The sequence below is a fragment of the Capra hircus genome, chromosome 5, assembly GCF_001704415.2.
Source record: "Capra hircus breed San Clemente chromosome 5, ASM170441v1, whole genome shotgun sequence".
Lineage (NCBI taxonomy): Eukaryota > Metazoa > Chordata > Mammalia > Artiodactyla > Bovidae > Capra > Capra hircus.
The window spans coordinates 66,030,513-66,049,503 of record NC_030812.1 but is presented as its reverse complement, the minus strand read 5'-3'; the positions used below and the strand labels follow the sequence as shown (position 1 = coordinate 66,049,503).

The following is an 18,991-nucleotide window of genomic DNA, read 5'->3' as shown; positions in this document are numbered from 1 at the left end:
CAAAAATAAAGTCTGACACTGTTTCCACTGTTTCCCCATCTCTTTCCCATGAAGTGATGGGACCAGATGCCATGATTTTAGTTTTCTGAATGTTGAGCTTTAAGCCAACTTTTTCACTCTCTTCTTTCACTTTCATCAAGGGGCTTTTTAGCTCCTCTTCACTTTCTGCCATAAGGGTGGTGTCATCTGCATATCTGAGGTTATTGATATTTCTCCCGGCAATCTTGATTCCAGCTTGTGCTTCTTCCAGTCCAGAGTTTCTCATGATGTACTCTGCATAGAGATTAAATAAGCAGGGTGACAATATACAGCCTTGACGTACTCCTTTTCCTATTTGGAACCAGTCTGTTGTTCCATGTCCAGTTCTAACTGTTGCTTCCTGACCTGCATACAGATTTCTCAAGAGGCGGGTCAGGTGGTCTGGTATTCCCATCTCTTTCAGAATTTTCCACAGTTTATTGTGATCCACATAGTCAAAGGCTTTGGCATAGTCAATAAAGCAGAAATAGATGTTTTTCTGGAACTCTCTTGCTTTTTCCATGATGCAGCAGATGTTGGCAATTTGATCTCTGGTTCCTCTGCCTTTTCTACATCCAGCTTGAACATCTGGAAGTTCACGGTTCAAGTATTGCTGAAGCCTGGCTTGGAGAATTTTGAGCATTACTTTACTAGGTTGTGAGATGAGTGTAATTGTGCGGGTAGTTTGAGCATTCTTTGGCATTGCCTTTCTTTGGAATTGGAATGAAAACTGACCTTTTCCAGTCCTGTGGGCACTGTTGAGTTTTCCAAATTTGCTGGCATATTGAGTGCAGCACTTTCTAAGCATCATCTTTCAGGATGGGACTAAACACTTGTCACAATGGCTGCTGAACCTGCCACCTTGGGCCACTTGGGCAAGAGATTCAGACAGCTGGGGATGCTGGAGATCAGATTCTTGGTTTTAGAACTTTCCAAAGGAGAGGGGACAGTTTTTCAGGACATGTTGGGCGGAGGGCAAAACCCACATGAAGTGTGCTAGGATTGCAGCTATAAATGCCAAATCTAACTTGGTGAATTACTAATGATGAATTATATTGAGTTTGTAAAAAGACCTTTTTTCAATGAAGAATGAAGCCATACATATGTATTTAGGTTGGTTGGAAAGTCGATCACCCCAGCTTATCCTAGACTAGAAGTACTGAGCCCTGGTTGCATGCTAGATCACCTGTGAGGCTCCTGATATACACGGATGCCCAGGTCTAACCTCTGCCAATCAGATCAGAGCATCTGGGGGTGGGAGCCTAGGCATGGCTATTGAAAGACGTGTGTTCCACATGGTTCTAAAGTGGACTCAGGGCTGAGAACCACTGCTCTAGACGACTGCCTTCCCTCCCCCACCAGCTGCATTTTCAGTCTTCTATTACATGCGGTCCGTATCTCTAAAACTATATATATTTCCAATCCTATTTTCAACAAAGATACTCACATTTATCCACTGGTTAAACACAGCTGCAGCGGAGAGAAAGGACAATTCCTTATTCATTTCGTGCAAGAGAGGGAGGAGAGAGAACACAGAGGAGGATCAGTGAGAGGCATGTCAGGGCAGCTCTGGGCATCTTCCCTGCCAGCCTTGCCCATGTCGACATGAATGATGCCCAGGCTGGATGAGTCCCCGTGTTGCTAGAGCCATGCAGTTTCTTTCATGCTTATTGGCTCAAATTATCTTCTATATTCAAGGTAAAGGAGTGTTTCCAGAAAGTTCAAATGGAACAACTTCAAGTTTGTCCAAATCTGTATTTTGGTTGTAAGGACATGGCCACCCAGCCCCTCAGCAAGGTCACAGAGCTCAGTAAACTGCCGGCTTTCAGAGCCAGCATTGAGCAGGGCCTTGGGACATGGAACCAAACCACCTGGGTTTTCTTTCTGGTTCAGCCATTTTGTAGTTCCTTAGGTCAGGGATCCCTAACCTCTGTGATCTAATGCCTGATTCTCTGAGTGGAGCTGATGTAATAATAATAGAAATAAAGTGTGTAATAAATGTAACATGCTTGAATCATCCTGAAGCCATCCCTCTATCCCCAGTTTGTGGAAAACCTGTCTTCCACGAAACTGGTCCCTGGAGCCAAAAAGATTGGGGGCTGCTGCCTTAGGCAAGTTACTTCATCTCTCTGGGCCTCAGTGTTCCCAGCTATAAGATAGGGATGACCAAAGTTCTGACTGTTAGGGTTGATGTGGCAGTTGGAAAGGTTAATGTTTTTAAAGTGCTTAGAATAGAGGCTGGCGTGTACGACACAGTAAGTTTTAGCCACTATTATTTCTAACTTATCCACCATGGGGTTTGTTAATGAACATATATACTGAACCATCACAATTGGCACCAGGATGGAGGGAGGCTGTAAGATATGAAAGAGAAAAGCTGGCCCCTGACCTTATGCAACTTATAGCTGTTTTGGGGACTTTAAGATTTGAAAAGATAACCCAGAATGCTAGTAGATTAGTGACATTTGAAGGTATGATAGAGTAAGGAAAGCTCTGGACTTTGAGTTTGAAAAGGCTGGGTTCAGTTCCTGGGTCTGCCATTTACCAGCTGTATGATCTTGGGCTTAAGCTCTCTGAGAATGCAAGAGCATAATCTGAATAATGATTATGATGACAGCTTGCTCCTGGGATAATGAACATTACATTCATTAATGTTTGTGAAAACATTTTAAAAACTATTGAACACCACGAAAATGGCAATAACAATTACTATGTGCAAATTTGCCCAAAGATAATATATCTCAGAGCTGTCTTAACTACTTTTTGAAAGTAGTTGAGGTTATTGAGTAAGTTGGTAAACCCTGGTTAAAAAGTAAGCCAGTTTAGTAAGTGATACAAGAACTGAGATGCTCAAATAATCCCTTCAGGGAGAGAAGGGTGCGAGCTGGAACTGAACTCAGGGGAGAAAGACCCAAGGCTGGGTCTGTGGTGGAGGGGAACAGAGCTGGTGTCGAGCTGGGAAGACGACAACTCTGGTAAAATTGTTGGAAGCAAACTGAGTTGAGGCCCTGTGAGGTGCTCGCAGTGCCAGGGGGAGGACTTGGACTTGATCTTGCTTCCCCTGGGAGGAGAGGAGGATTGTGAGAGTGGGGTTTTAGAGTTCTAAAATTTTAGGGAGTGTGGCCATGGACAGTGTAGAGAAAATGTGGGGTTCAAGCTCCAGGGTATGGGTGTCAGATGAGCCTAATGGGATGAAGAGGAGAAACAGGTGCAGTGAAGGGTGGGAAGGACCCTGCTAGGCAGGGCAGCCATGGTGGAGGCTGCAGCCATCAAAGAGCATGTTAGGGCAGGTGCAGCCCTGGCACTGTGAGACCAGTGGTGCCCATTGAGAGGAGGCATAGGAACCAAACTCCAGAGAGCTGAGCAAAAAGTGAGTGAGGAGAAAATTCACCAACTTGCTTTCTTATTTCAAAAGATCTTTATGAACAGTAGGAATGAAGTAGGAAACACGACGAAGACCTGCCCTCCAGAGGCGATAGTCCAGTGGGGTGTGTCCTATATTGACAGATTGTGCTGATGGTTAAGTGCTGGGCTCTGCACGTAGACAGCTGATGAACTGAGGAAAGTCTGCTTAGGCTCTTAGTTTCTTCATTAATAAAATGGGCACAATAACAGCATAAGCCCAGAGTGTTGTGATGAGGTTTAAATGAAGTGCAGCTGCATGTTAAGGATTTAGTAAGATGCCTGGTACACAGAAGGTGCATACAGGTGCACACACACATACCTTAGATAGGGGTAAGCACAGCGAGCTCTAGATACCTATAGAAGGCCTACAACCTGGACAGGATTGCCCAGGAACTCAGCAGGTGCCAGTTATTTGCTCATTTGGGAAGTCTCGGACTGGAAAGAGGCAGAATGGCAAGAAAGAGAAGTCGAGACTGCTTTGGTACACAGAAGGTACCAAATAAAAGTTTCCTCTCTTCAATTTGTAGAAAATTTGTGACCCATTGAACACATATGCCATTTGTGAGAAGTTGCTTGTTTCAGATAGAATCTCCTGGAGCACATGATTGGAAGAGCACTTTAAAGGCATCCTAGCCAAGAGTGTTTGTCTTTTTCTTTTAAACTGGAAGATTTTTGTCTTTATGATTCTGTCCTGAAGTTGCTCTGAGAACTTACCACTGCCGCATTTCCATAGCACAGAAGGCCGTCTCCTTCATAGCCCTCTTGGCAAACACAACTCCAGATGCCGGAGGAAGTAAGCTGACAGGTTGCCTGATACAAAGGAGATGAGAGAAATGATCTGCTTTCCTAAGTAAAGCATTAGATCTGAGATGTACCTGTGAATACTTGGGCTCTGTCTACAGTGAAATTCAGGGCTAAAAGATTGCTGGAAATAACCCACAGGTCCTCAGCCCTTCCTGCAGGTTTGGTGTAGCTCTTATGGAATCACCTGTCAAGATTTAGTAAGCAGAAATCAGGACACACGGTTAATGTGAATTTCAGATAAACAAAGAGGCTTTTGTGTATGTATGTCCCATATGCTGTTTGGGGGGATGCTTGTGCTGGAAAAGAATTCACTGTGTATCTGAAATTCAAATTTAACTAGGTATCCTGCACTTTATCTGGCAATCCTATGCTCATTCTTCCACACTTTGCGATAAAGTGGAAGTTCCAATAACCTCTCATGTTTGGAATATCAGGGCTTAGTCAGCCTTAAATTAAGACTGTTGGAGTCTCTTCAGCTTTGTGAAGTGCTCTTATGACTCTTGGGTAACAGATACTTTAGGGACATCTCCTCCCATTTTTTCTTCTTTGAAAATCACCCGCCTCCCCACATATACTAGGGCTGGATCTGGTAGCCCTGCTCATGTCATCCTACTCCCTGGCAAGCACTGACTGCCTCATGTGTGGACATCTGGGCCCAGCTGCGCTGGAACCTTTCTGGTCCAGACCCTGGTCAGATCCTTTCTCTTATGAGTAAGAATTAGGACATGGATGCTGTTGAGTTAGTGGGCATCATTGGTAGATGTCCCTCTAAGAATGGGGAGTCAGATATTCCAAGATGCAAACAACTGCACTTAAATTTGAGAGAACGAGACAGAGACAGACCCAGTAAGTAAAAGCACAGGGAATAGCAAAATGAGAAACTGGATGGTCTCAGAGGATTGATGGAAAAAGCTGTCTAGATCCTGACTCTAAGCCCTTGGGAAGTTTTATAATTCCTGCCTAGGGAACTACCCTGGGGGCATATGTCCAACAATCCCTCTTTTGCTTAAGTTGAGTTCTGTGGATTCTGTTATTTGCAACCAAAAGCATTGTGACTAAGTGTTTTCATCGGTTCTGATGCTGGGTGCTTAGTGATGTTCTCTTAAAAACACGACCATGACCAGCTCTAACATCTGGGCCTGCTTTTCCCTAATTTAGATACAAGGCTCAGCCTATCCTTGAATGGGCATTTTCTCCAGTAATTTGGGTTAAACTCTGTTATGACATTCAAAATGGGAATCTAGTTACCCTTTCAACTATTCTGTTTTTTCAGAATTGCCAGATTTAGCAAATAAAGATACCAAGAATGAATTTTAGATAAGTCATGAATAATTTTTTGTTTAGATCTATCTTATATAATATTTGGGTCATGCTTGTCCTGAAGGATTGTCATTTATTTGAAATTCAGATTTAGCTGGGAATCTTTTCTGGCAATTGTGTGTTGATTCTTCCATGCTTTGGAATGGAGAGGAATTTGCAATAATTACTTACATTCTGCTTAGGGACTCCCTTTGGGAGTAAGAGAGATTTTGTTCATTACTGGGCCCAGGTTAAAAAGAACCCAAACTTCTTTCTTTCTCAAGTAATTGTTTTAAAGTACTAATGAGAAAAATCAAGTAACTCACCAGTGGGTGACATTTCTCAGTTTGTTCTAAGCATGATGTTATTGGTTCACAGTCAATCCCATTGCCTCGAAATCCTTTCTTGCACTCACACTCATTCTGTAATTCCAAGAGCAAAGTAAAAGAGGTTATTGAAAACAACAGACTTTCATACCTTGCCCTCTCACAACACCAAGAAATGAACTATGGAAACCATGGCTGTTTGGCCCTTTTAGAGAACACCAGTAATGTCTTTCTTACACTTCTGACTCCAGAGCTATTGGTCTTTGCATTCTATGTTACATTTCCCAGTCTAAAGCTCCCTGTTACTTTCCTTTTTTAAAAATCTTTAAAAATGTTTTAAAACTTTTAATTTTGTATTGCAGTAGAGCTGATTAACAATGTGATAGTTTCAGGTGGACAACAAAGGGACTCAGCCGTAGGGACACATGTATCCATTCTCCCCCAAACTCCCTTCCCATCCAGGCTGCCGTGTAACATTGAGCAGTGCTCCTTGCGCTATACAGTAGGTTCTAGCTGGCTGTTACTTCCTTTTCGAATTCCTTGCCCTACAGGGACCATATGGAGATTTGTCTCAGAGAGACCCTAAAGAACATTCCACTGAAAAAAATGGCCCCTTCACCTAAGAGGGAAAGATGAAGTAAGTTATGAGGCATCCACTTGGTGGAAATCCATGCACAAGACCACTGCTAGCCCATAAGGCACACTGTGTAATTCTGAAGTCATCCCCTCTGAGCAGGCAGATCTGAGTAAGGAAGGTACCATCTCTACATGCACAACACACGGCAAGTGACTCAGCAGGTAGACAGTTTCATCATGCAAAAAAAAAATGTCCCCCTTCTTCTGGGAAGGTTTGGGTCCACACCAGGGTCCACACCTTGGTGAGCAGGGTGCAGGCTGGGTTTCAGCCCTGGCTTGCCCCATAGGCTGGATACTTTGTGTAGCATACCAACTACAAGGAAGCAGTGGCCCCGATCATGCAGTTATTAAATATGATAGTGATGGGTTGTATAACAAAATGGGGAGATGTCTGTGCTAAGTACAGAACAGGAACCAAACAAAAATGTAATGGATTGCAACAATGGAGAGGAAAATAAAAACCTCTGCATTAAAAAGACCAGAAGGAAAAAATATATCGGCAGACAAATGGTGACTGCGGGTACACTGTGAATGGTGTTAATTTTTCTCTTCACTTTTATTTTCCCAAATGTCTTCCAACATTATATTGAAGTTAAAAAACTTAATTTAAAAAGAAGTAATCATTTCAACAAACAGGTACTTAGTGACCATCATGGAACCAGCAATGAACCTTGATGCTGCGTTCACTGAAGATAGGAAGACAAAGCATGCCAAGTAAGCAAGAAGAATCCGACCTTTAACAAACACTGGGAAACAAGAGATGCTGTAAGTTTTATGGATGAAGTGGCACATGAGATGCTTCTGTGATGAAGACCACAGCTGTTCAGAGGAGGGGGAATGAGCTGGGAAGATTCTTCTGAGAAGTGTGGCGTGGATGGACCTTAAGAGAGTCCATCTGGGAAGAGTGGAGAGCCCATGTACACTGAGGTCATATGTTAGAGAAAAAAGAACGGAGGTGGGAAAGCAGGAGCTTTTGATTGGAGGAGGTTTACTGAGGGACTGGTCTAGAGAGTGGTTAAGATGACCCACTAAGTTGTGGGAAGAAATGAACAGAACCTTTATTTATGAATTTCCATCTTTAAGGGTTTAAGTGTTATTTGCTGTGTATGCTTTATAAGGTAAATTGGGTATCTTATATGTAAATATATGCTCATCTATACAACTTTACAAGTTAGGGCAAGACCTTATCAACAAGAGTGTTTAATCTTCTTGGGGTAGCACCTTCCTGCACCCCCAAGACTAATATATTGACCCCAACATGGTCTGTCTTTTAAAATAAACATTCATGGTAATTAGGACTTTTGCCTATTTGGAATATCTACAAGATTGCAAGGCAACTAGTAACATTACTGAGGGCAATTCTAGATACGGCCTATTTTATTTCTTACATTACACCATAAAAAGTCCTTTCTCTTCCTCCATCACCCCCATTAGAAGTTTTTCATATTTGTTTGCAGAAAGGATGATAGAGCAGAAGGGAACAGATACTATTATAGGTTGAATTGTGTCCCTCCCTAGCCCTCCTCACTCTTATGTCGAAGTTCTGACTCCCAGCAACTCAGAATGTAACCTTATTTGAAAAAGGATTGTTAATATGAATTAGTTAAGATGAGGTCACACTGGAGCATGATTGGTGTCATTACAGAAAGGGGAGATTTGCACATAGGCAGGCACAGAGGGAGAAGGTCATGTGAACATGAAGGCAGAGATCAGGGTGACGCCTGTGTAAGCCAAGAACAGCAAGAGGCAGGGAATGGATTCATCATCACAGCCCTTACAGGGAACCACACCTGCTGACACCAGGATCTTGGACCTCGAGCCTCCCATACTGTTAGACAATACAATGTTGTTGCTCTATGACATCCAGTTACTGATATTTTGTGACAGCAGTCTTAGCAAACTAATACTGATACCAAGAAATTGTTTTTCTTCCACGAGTACAATGTGGCAACTCTGGTGAATCCAGAATGAATGGAATTGTTGGTCAAATGCTTGGCAAGAGATAAGAATGCAGTGAGTCCTTTTATGATTAGGACTTCTTCATGGCTACAATCATGATACAATTGTCATCACCTTCTGCCGGGGTCCAGCCCCTGTGGATCCAGGGTAATTCGAAGGTGGGGACGGAGTCGGCGTCTTTGGAAAAATACATATTTAATCACAGATATAGAGAGATTAGAAATGGATAGTGTAGTAGGAAGATTAGTGGAGAAAAAGAGGCTGAATAACTTGGATTGCGTGGAATAGCATCCATGCTCCAGATGGGAATTCAGCCAGAAAAACGGGAGCAAGAAAGAAGCGACATGGGGGAATCAGTCTTTCCGGAAACTGAACCGATTTCTTTATTTTTGGGTTTGCTTATATACCTTTTGTTACATATAGGGATGAATATAGAGTCAGGCGGGAGTCAGCAGTCGTGACCTTTATCAAAATCAGGTGCTTCACATAAATGTATAAAAAAAGGTACATCATCTTCTGGCCATGAGTGAGACCTGCTGACATTTTATGATCCTTTCTTTCTGATAAGGAAAAAACTTATTTCTTCCAAGGGTGTTTTTTCTTAAACCAGGCACCACCCTCCAAATAAAGTTACATTCCTATAGGGTGAGGGTGTAGTGAGTTACAATCAAGAAAGGAATTTATTTAACCCAAGGTTAACATGATTAGTCTTAAAGGTTAATACTTATTTCTCCTATATGTTAGTTATATTCATTATAAGGGCAGGGAACATGGAAATTTAGCAGCAAATATCAGCCCAACAAATGAAAATCCTTTCACCAATGTTCTCCTTAAGATCTATTTGGTCTTAAGATAGTGATAAAGTTACGTTTTTACATAACAAGGACACGGTGTTTTATAACAAAGCACAGTGATCTATTATAAAAGAGAAAATCCATTAACTCAAAAAGTCTAGTATTGCTAACCTTAAAAACTACTGTATTTCCTTTATTATATTCCAAATACATGGATTAATATATTCCCAGGTGCCTAAGGATATGGAGGCCTGGTGGCAATCATTGACTCAATGAGAAGAAAAAGCCCTATGCTAATTAAGACTCTCAAAATACTCCAAAACTCTCTGTGCTGTTTATGGTTAAGAGGTAGTAAACAATCATGTGGCAGGAGTATGGATAATCCTGTCACACAAGCTAGTCTGTCAGCAGAGAGGTTTGACCTGAGACATCCTTGTCCCACCCAGAGCAGGGAATTAGCAGCAGTTATTGACACAACAGATGAAAAACCCTTCACCAATATAATTCCTAACCAACCCACTATACTAATAATTTCTAACTCCCCAAAAGAATTTGGCTTTAGTAAGTCTAAAACATCTCGTGCCTCTCAGATTGGGAGGCTGTAAACAATCACCTGTGGCCGGACGAACCTATTCAGGCGGGCTAGATAACCTTCAGAGAGGAGTCCGTAAGCTGAAACACTCTTGTCACGCCCAGGAATTTTTATTGCCTTGGAGCTGCGCGTTTACTCCTTCTCCAAGAGAAATGGTTATGGGGGAGAGCTCCCCATAACGTCAGAGGTATAGGTGAGAGCATAAAACAGACTCTGGTTTTGGGGTAGATGCTTGGGAACAGGGGGTTTCCTGAGGCTTGATCATGCCTTTGCATATGCTAAGCCTCCTTCCTCATGACCTTTGCCATGGGCAGAGTTCCTCACGCTGGCTCCCGGCAACCTCCCTTGGAGCGAAATTAATTCCTAAGAAGTAGCTCATTCTGCCTCAGTGTCCCTTAAATGAGGTTAAGTGAAAGTGATCAACAAACTGTAGAGTGTTACAGAGAAATACAGAGTGTCAAGGGTGGTGACCAAGGGGGAAGTTCCGGAGTCAGACTGGGTATGAATTTCACACCACAGTTTGGTTTTTGTGTAACATGAGCAAAGTATGTAACTTCTCCATGCCTCAGTTCCTTTTTAATGTAATAGTACCTGAATGGTCCAGTTCAGTTCAGTCACTCAGTCGTGTCCGACTCTTTGCGACCCCATGAATCGCAGCACACCAGGCCTCCCTGTCCATCACCAACTCCCGGAGTTCACTCAGATTCACGTCCATCGAGTCAGTGATGCCATCCAGCCATCTCATCCTCTGTCGTCCCCTTCTCCTCCTGCCCCCAATCCCTCCCAGCATCAGGGTCTTTTCCAATGAGTCAACTCTTTGCATGAGGTGGCCAAAGTACTGGAGCTTCACTTTTAGCGTCATTTCTTCCAAAGAAATCCCAGGGCTGATCTTCAGAATGGACTGGTTGGATCTCCTTGCAGTCCAAGGGACTCTCAAGAGTCTTCTCCAACACCATAGTTCAAAAGCATCAATTCTTGGGTGCTCAGCCTTCTTCACAGTCCAACTCTCACATCCATACATGACCACTGCAAAAACCATAGCCTTGACTAGACGGACCTTAGTCGGCAAAGTAATGTCTCTGCTTTTGAATATCTAGGTTGCAATCTAGGTTGGTCATAACTTTTCTTCCAAGGAGTAAGCGTCTTTTAATTTCATGGCTGCAGTCACCATCTACAGTGATTTTGGAGCCCCCCAAAAATAAAGTCTGACACTGTTTCCACTGTTTCCCCATCTCTTTCCCATGAAGTGATGGGACCGGATGCCATGATTTTCATTTTCTGAATGTTGAGCTTTAAGCCAACTTTTTTGCTCTCTTCTTTCACTTTCATCAAGAGGCTTTTTAGTTCCTCTTCACTTTCTGCCATAAGGGTGGTGTCATTTGCATATCTGAGGTGATTGATATTTCTCCCAGCAATCTGGATTCCAGCTTGTGCTTCTTCCAGCCCAGTGTTTCTCATGATGTACTCTGCATAGAAATTAAATAAGCAGGGTGACAATATACAGCCTTGACGTACTCCTTTTCCTATTTGGAACCAGTCTGTTGTTCCATGTCCAGTTCTAACTGTTGCTTCCTGGCCTGCATACAGATTTCTCAAAAGGCAGGTTAGGTGGTCCGGTATTCCCATCTCTTTCAGAATTTTCCACAATTTATTGTGATCCACACAGTCAAAGGCTTTGGCATAGTCAATAAAGCAGAAATAGATGTTTTTCTGGAACTCTCTTGCTTTTTCCATGATGCAGCGGTTGCTGGCAATTTGATCTCTGGTTCCTCTGCCTTTTCTAAAACCAGCTTGAACATCTGGAAGTTCATGGTTTATGTATTGCTGAAGCCTGGCTTGGAGAATTTTGAGCATTACTTTACTAGCATGCGAGATGAGTGCAATTGTGCAGTAGTTTGAGCATTCTTTGGCATTGCCTTTCTTTGGGATTGGAATGAAAACTGACCTTTTCCAGTCCTGTGGCCACTGCTGAGTTTTCCAAATTTGCTGGCATATTGAGTGTAGCACTTTCACAGCATCATCTTTCAGGATTTGAAATAGCTCAACTGGAATTCCATCACCTCTACCAGCTTTGTTCTTAGTGATGCTTTCTAAGGCCCACTTGACTTCACATTCCAGGATGTCTGGCTTTAGATGAGTGATATCACCATCGTGATTATCTGTGTCGTGAAGATCTTTTTTGTACAGTTCTTCTGTGTATTCTTGCCACCTCTTCTTAGTATCTTCTGCTTCTGTTAGGTCCATACCATTTCTGTCCTTTATCAAGCCCATCTTTGCATGATATGTTCCCTTGGTATCTCTAATTTTCTTGAAGAGATCTCTAGTCTTTCCCATTCTGTTCTTTTCCTCTATTTCTTTGCATTGATCGCTGAAGAAGGCTTTCTTATCTCTTCTGGCTATTCTTTGGAACTCTGCATTCAGATGCTTATATTTTTCCTTTTCTGCTTTGCTTTTCACTTCTCTTCTTTTCACAGCTATTTGTAAGGCCTCCCCAGACAGCCATTTTGCTTCTTTGCATTTCTTTTCCATGGGGATGGTCTTGATCCCTGTCTCCTGTACAATGTCACGAACCTCATTCCACAGTTCATCAGGCACTCTGTCTATTAGATCTAGGCCCTTTAATCTATTTCTCACTTCCACTGTATAATCATAAGGGATTTGATTTAGGTCATACCTGAATGGTCTAGCCGTTTCCCCTACTTTCTTCAATTTGAGTCTGAATTTGGCAATAAGGAGTTCATGATCTGAGCCACAGTCAGCTCCTGGTCTTGTTTTTGCTGACTGTATAGAGCTTCTCCATCTTTGGCTGCAAAGAATATAATCAATCTGATTTTGGTGTTGACCATCTGGTGATGTCCATGTGTAGAGTCTTCTCTTGTGTTGTTGGAAGAGGGTGTTTGCTATGACCAGTGCATTTTCTTGGCAAAACTCCATTAGTCTTTGCCCTGCTTCATTCCACATTCCAAGGCCAAATTTGCCTGTTACTCCAGGTGTTTCTTGACTTCCTACTTTTGCATTCCAGTCCCCTCTAATGAAAAGGACATCTTTTTTGGGTGTTAGTTCTAAAACATCTTGTAGGTCTTCATAGAACCATTCAACTTCAGCTTCTTCAGCATTACTGGTTCGGTTATCGTGATATTGAATGGTTTGCCTTGGAGATGAACAGGGATCATTCTGTCGTTTTTGAGATTGCATCCAAGTACTGCATTTCAGACTCTTCTGTTGACCATGATGGCTACTCCATTTCTTCTGAGGGATTCCTGCCCCCAGTAGTAGATATAATGGTCATCTGAGTTAAATTCACCCTTTCCAGTCCATTTTAGTTCGCTGATTTCTAGAATGTCAACGTTCACTCTTGCCATCTCTTGTTTGACCACTTCCAATTTGCCTTGATTCATGGACCTGACATTCCAGGTTCCTATGCAATATTGCTCTTTACAGCAAGTGGGATTACATTAAATGAGAAAGCTTCTGTATAGCAAAGGAAAGCAACAATAAAATGAAAAGGAAACTTATGGGATGGGAGAAAATAGTTACAAATCACAATCTGTTATGATTTTAAAGAATGGGTAAATGATCTGAATGGACATTTTGCCAAAGATGACATATAGATAACCAATAAGTACATGAAAAGATGCTCGACATCACTGATAATCAGAGAAATGCAAATCGAAACCACAACGAGGTATCTCATCTCATATCTGTAAGAAAGGCTATCATCAAAAAGACAAGAAATAATACAGTGTTGGTGAGGATGTGAAGAAAAGGAATCCTTGTGCACTATTTGTATGAATGCAGATTGGTGCAGGCACTTTGGAAAATAGTATGGAGTTTCCTCAAAAAAGTTAAAAACAGAACTACCATATGTTCCAGCAATTCCACTTCTGGATATTTGTCTGAAAAATATGAAAACACTATCTTGATAGGATAGATGCACCCCCATGTTCATTGCAGCATTATTTGCAATAGCCAAGACATGGAAGCAACCAAACTGACCATTGCAGATGAATGGATAAAGAATATGTAGGGTGTGTATACATTAGAGTACTATTCGGCCAAAGAAAGAGTGAAATCTTCCATTTGTAACATCATGGATGGACCTTGAGGACATTATGCTAAGTGAAACAGGTGAGAAAAAGACAAACAGCATATGATCTCACGTATATGTGGAATCTAAAAAACAAACAAACAAAACCAAGCTCACAGATATGGAGAACAGATTGGTGGCTGCCAGAGGTGGGGTGTGGGTGAATGGGGTCAAAAGGTAAAGAAAATATACTACCTAGTCACAGGTTTGTTGCGACAATTAACTCCTTCCCACTGTTACAAATGATTAAAGAGTTGCAGTAAGTTCTAGCCAGAGTACTTCTGTGTTTAGAGAAAAAAAGAAAACCCACTGCAGGAATCGTGTTTCTTCTTTGCCCTCCACCTCATCACGCCTACCTGCCCGGGGCCTACATACAAGCAGGTCGCATTGTGGTGGCAGCCTCCAGCACTGGGCAGCAAGCAGGGGTTGATCTCTGAGCAATCTCTTCCATCCCCGGTCCATCCCTGACGGCATACGCAGGTGTGGGTGCCCCTGCCAGTTCTGATGCATTCTGCCTACAAGAGGAAAAGCAGCAACAAAGCCTCTGAAACGCCAGGCCAGCCACGTGATTGTAAGTGCAAAAGAAGGATTTCCAGAGGTCCCCTGAAGAGGTAAATATTTTCATGGAGTACAAAGGAAATGATTAAAATACACACTTGCATTGAGATCGATGGACAAGCTAAGATGATTTAAAGAACAGACTGGCTTGTTGTTGACCAGCTAATGGCCAGTGTTGCTAACATCACTGCCACTTATTGAGTCAGGGATGGTTCTGAATGTTTGGCAGGTGTAAGCCTTCATCTTGAGAAAGGTACTGTGATTATCTCTAACTACAGATAAGGGAACTGAGGCTCAGAGGAGCTAAGTGACTTGCCCAAGGTCACACAGCCACGAAGAGGCATAAACCCAGGTACAGAGGATGTTTTAACCCAAGCTCCTGTCTGTATGAGTTCCAGGCCCTTCAGGGTGACACCAGGAGGCTGAAGGACAGAGTGAGGAGAGCAAGGAGAGCTGTGCAGATGAGGCTGAGTGGGTGGGGCTTGTCCAAAGGCAGTCTGGAGAGTCGGGCAAGGCACTTGCATCTGTTTTCACCATCAGAGCCAGGGGAAGTTCCCGACGGGGTTTCAGCATGTGGGGGAAACAGGATCTGATCCACTCTGGCTGTGGCTATAGAGAAGCAGCAGGGACAGCAGTTATTAAACTGTAGGGAAGAGACCTGGACCCCCAGCATGTGTCGATTTTAGAACTGGAGGGTCACAGAAAGCACCTGGCACCATCTGTAAAATGCAGGGTTCAAGCAAATATGCCTCATGCCATGAAGTCATTCAACACTGCCTTCCTTCAGAATTTCCTAAATCACCCGGAAGCCTGGATATAAAGAGCAACACTCACATAGCGGCTGCAGCCCCCCGGGGTTGATCCTGAACAAGGGTCCATCTCCACACAGAAGCTTCCATCTCCTTCATATCCTGGTTTGCAAACACAGCTGCAAAGAAGAGTAAGCACACAGTCAGCCCCAGAAATGTAAGTACCAACTATCCCCACCCCACTCCCAAAAGTCCAGCTAGCTAGAGGTGGCCGGGTTCATGGCTGAGCACCCTGACGCTTTGCCCTTATGAGGGGAGCAAATGGCATAGTGGTCAGGGCCACTCCTGTCTCTATAGTCAGACACACCTGGCTGGGAATCCAGGCCCCACCTTTTAGCAGTTGTGGGACCCTGGGTGAGTCCTTTAACCTTTGGGAACCTGTTTCCTTATCTGGAAAATGGGTTTAACATCTTTATAAAGCTATGTGTGAAAGTGAAAATGTTAGTTGCTCCATAGTGTCCAACTGTTTGCGACCCTATGCACCGCAGCCTGCCAGGCTCCTCTGTCCATGGGATTCTCCAGGCAAGAATACTGGAATGGGTGGCCATTCTCTTCTCCAGGGGATCTTTCCAACCAGAGATCGAACCCAGGTCTCCCGAACTGCAGGCAGATCCTTTACTGTCTGAGCCACAGGGAAGTCCATATAACCCCTTAGGAAGATGCATTTCTATTGTACCACCATGGAAGAGCAGCGTCAGTCTCTCCCCTGTGCAGCCTGCAGACTGGTGGGGGAGGTTGGCCATAAACAGGGATGGATGCACTTAACTAGGTAACTCCAAATTAAGAAAAGTGAAAGTCGCTCAGTGTCTGATTCTGTGACCTGATGGACTATACAGTCCACGGAATTCCCCAGGCCAGAAAACTGGAGTGGGTAGCCTTTTCCTTCTCCAGGGGATCTTCCCAACTCAGGGATTGAACCCAGGTCTCCTGCATTGCCGGCAGATTCTTTACCAGCTGAGCCACAAGGGAAGCCCAAATTAAGAAAAGTGCTGCAAAAATAAGGCCAAGAATTCCTCAGGTCTGCATTTTCCAGGAAATTTTTTGTGTAGATGCTGCTTTTGAATCATATATTCTCAGAGAGGAAAATTTTCTCTGACTCCCCCGCCCCCCACACCAGCCCATTGTATATGTTAGACAACATTAAGACATCAACTGGTGATCCAAAGACCCAGTTTTCCTGTAAGATGTCTTTAATATGGGAGTTATTATTAATGATCTTAGGAAGTAAAAGAGATTTTAAAGGGTTGGAAAGTTGGTGAGTTAATCTTCATTTCTTTCACATGAGTGATGGTAATCATTGCAGTTTCCATGACTGAAGACCTATGATGTACTAGCCCTGGTGCTGGGTGCTTTGACACTCAGTTGTTTTGACCTCCACAACTGCCCTGCCAGGTATGCAACATCACCCTTATTGTACTGATGAGGAAAGTGAGGCTCAGAGAGGTTAAGTAACTGCCCAAAGTCACACAGCTGGTTAGGTTTCAAAAGTAGGAAGTGCTACAATCTGAACCCAGCTCAGTCTGAGGTTTTCTCCCCTAAAGCTGTGCTGGCAGCTGGAGGGAATAGGCCTTGGTTCATAGAGAGGTTAGATATGGGTTGGGTCTGTCTGCAGGTAACAGGGTGGCATGCCTGCCCTGGGCCCACCTTGCCGTCCCATCACTGTATTCACAGGTGGCATGGATGTGACAGAATTGCACGTAGGGCCCACAGACTGAGGTCTGCTTGTGGCAGAATCTCCCCGCAGAGCCATTCCTGCAGGTCCCAGGAAGGCAGGCGCCGTCGCTGTCAATCCTGTTATCACACGTTCCGAAAATGCACGGACATGCTGAAGGAGAAGGAAAAGGGCCATTCAGGGCTTGGGGCCAAGCTTAGCAATGGGCACATGGGTCACAGAGGAAGTCTCCCATCCTCAACCCCTGTCTCCTCACTCCTGTCAGGACAGACCTGGTGGCTGAGCCTGGGAAGGCTCTGGGAGCATCTTTGTCCCTGTGCCAGGACAGCTTTCAGAGAGAAGAGCTCGACCTCTGTACTGCTGTGTGTGTCTGTGTGTGCGGTGCGGTGGGAGGGTGGGTTGTGATGAACGAAAGCAGCCAAGGAGCTCAATTTTCACCTAATTCCTGTTGGAGAGTTTAGTCTGACATTTTCTGCCCTCTCCTGAAGAGGTTCTGGAATAAACAGAAGTGATTTCTCCTGCCAGCACAGCCTCTGATGTGCGGCTTATATATGTGTTCTTCACTCTCTATCATAGCAGACCGATGCTCACTGATGGCCAGTATTTGCACATTGACCTTGTTCTAGGCATTGGGCCAGCCTTTAACCTGTACCCTCTCAATTACGGTGTTTCCCTGGTGGCTCAGGCAGTAAAAGAATCTGCCTACAATGCAGGAGACCTGGGTTTGATCCCTGGGTCAGGAAGATCTCTTGGAGAAGGAAATGGCAACCTACTCCAGTATTCTTGCCTGGGAAATCCCATGGATAGAGAAGCATGGCGGGCTACAGTTCACGAGGTCACAGAGTTAGACAAGACTTAGCGACCAAACCACTCTCATTCATAGTCACCAGCTTCAAGAGATAGTTACCATTCCCATGTTCAAGATGAGGAAACAGGCCCAGAGAGGTGATTGTCTAATTTGCCTAACTTGCTGGTAAGTTCCCATACAGGGACTCGAACTCAGACCTTCAAATTCCATTTCAGTTAGTGACCATGAGTCACTAACAGTAGATCAGTAAATCGGCTGGCATTTCCACCTGTCTGTTATCATCTTAAACTTTAGCTGCTAACTTTGCTTTTGATTACAAATATTTAAAAATTGCTGCAATGTGAGCCAGCTTATCAGAGTCAGGCTCACACTCTAGAGATTCTCAAAGGCAGGTGGCAAGGATTTGGGGGTTTGAATATGATCAGAAATGAAGGAATCTGTGGTTTTGCCCCAGAAGGGACTGTGGGGAGAGGAATTAGTATGGGGGCTTGGAGCCAGCATCCAGGAAAAAGAAACATAGTGAGTGGGGGCTGGAAGAGATTTAAAACAAAAAAGACTTTCCATAAACTTTTATGAAAGTCAGGGCTTAGTTAGCAAGGAACAAGACCCCAGAAAGAAGAGGAAGCTCCCCAGTGTGAGATGGTGGGCAGTCACAAACCCGGACAAGAGGCTTTGGAGCAGGAAGCCTGCCAGTCCTTTCCCAGCCTTAGCATCCTGCCTGCTAGCCTCATAAAAATGCCTATCAACAGGTTTTGGAATAAGCTCCTATTTTCTTCCCTCAGAAACCTTATTTGGCAAAAAGAGCATTGGACTAGGATAGGCAGCCCTGACTCTGCTGGGCTCTCGTGTCCCATCCCTCTTGAGAGGTAGTTGTGAAAATCAGATACGGTAAGAGAGGAGAGGGGTTGTGTGTTTTGTAACATATGAGTGGAGTTAGCAGTGTTAGTAGTAAGAATGGCTTCATTTACTGATTATTTGCTAGGTACGTGCCCTGGGCTAAAGTCTTCAATTATGATCCAACTTAATCAGCCACCTAGGAAGTGGGTACAGTATTGTCTTCATGTTATAAATGGGGAAACTGAGCTTCAATGAGAGACTTTTTCTAAGGTCTCAATTTTTTTTTTTTTTTTTTTACTGTACCACATGGCTGGTGGGAACTTAATTTTCTGACTAGGGACAGAACCTATGCCCTCAGCAGTGAAACCACGGAGTCCTAACCACTGG

General features: G+C 43.7%; 1 protein-coding gene across 1 annotated transcript in view; it reads right to left on the bottom strand.

Moving 5' to 3' along the window:
• STAB2 (stabilin 2) overlaps window positions 1-18,991 on the bottom strand; it is a 176,736-nt gene that overhangs the window by 85,177 nt on the left and 72,568 nt on the right. The window contains exons 23-28 of the mRNA XM_013964034.2: window positions 16,932-17,112; window positions 15,313-15,406; window positions 14,277-14,435; window positions 5,853-5,948; window positions 4,138-4,233; window positions 1,466-1,513 (exon numbers count right to left, since the gene is read on the bottom strand). Coding sequence (XP_013819488.2) covers window positions 1,466-1,513; window positions 4,138-4,233; window positions 5,853-5,948; window positions 14,277-14,435; window positions 15,313-15,406; window positions 16,932-17,112 — 674 coding nt within the window. The remainder of the gene's footprint in view (window positions 1-1,465; window positions 1,514-4,137; window positions 4,234-5,852; window positions 5,949-14,276; window positions 14,436-15,312; window positions 15,407-16,931; window positions 17,113-18,991) is intronic.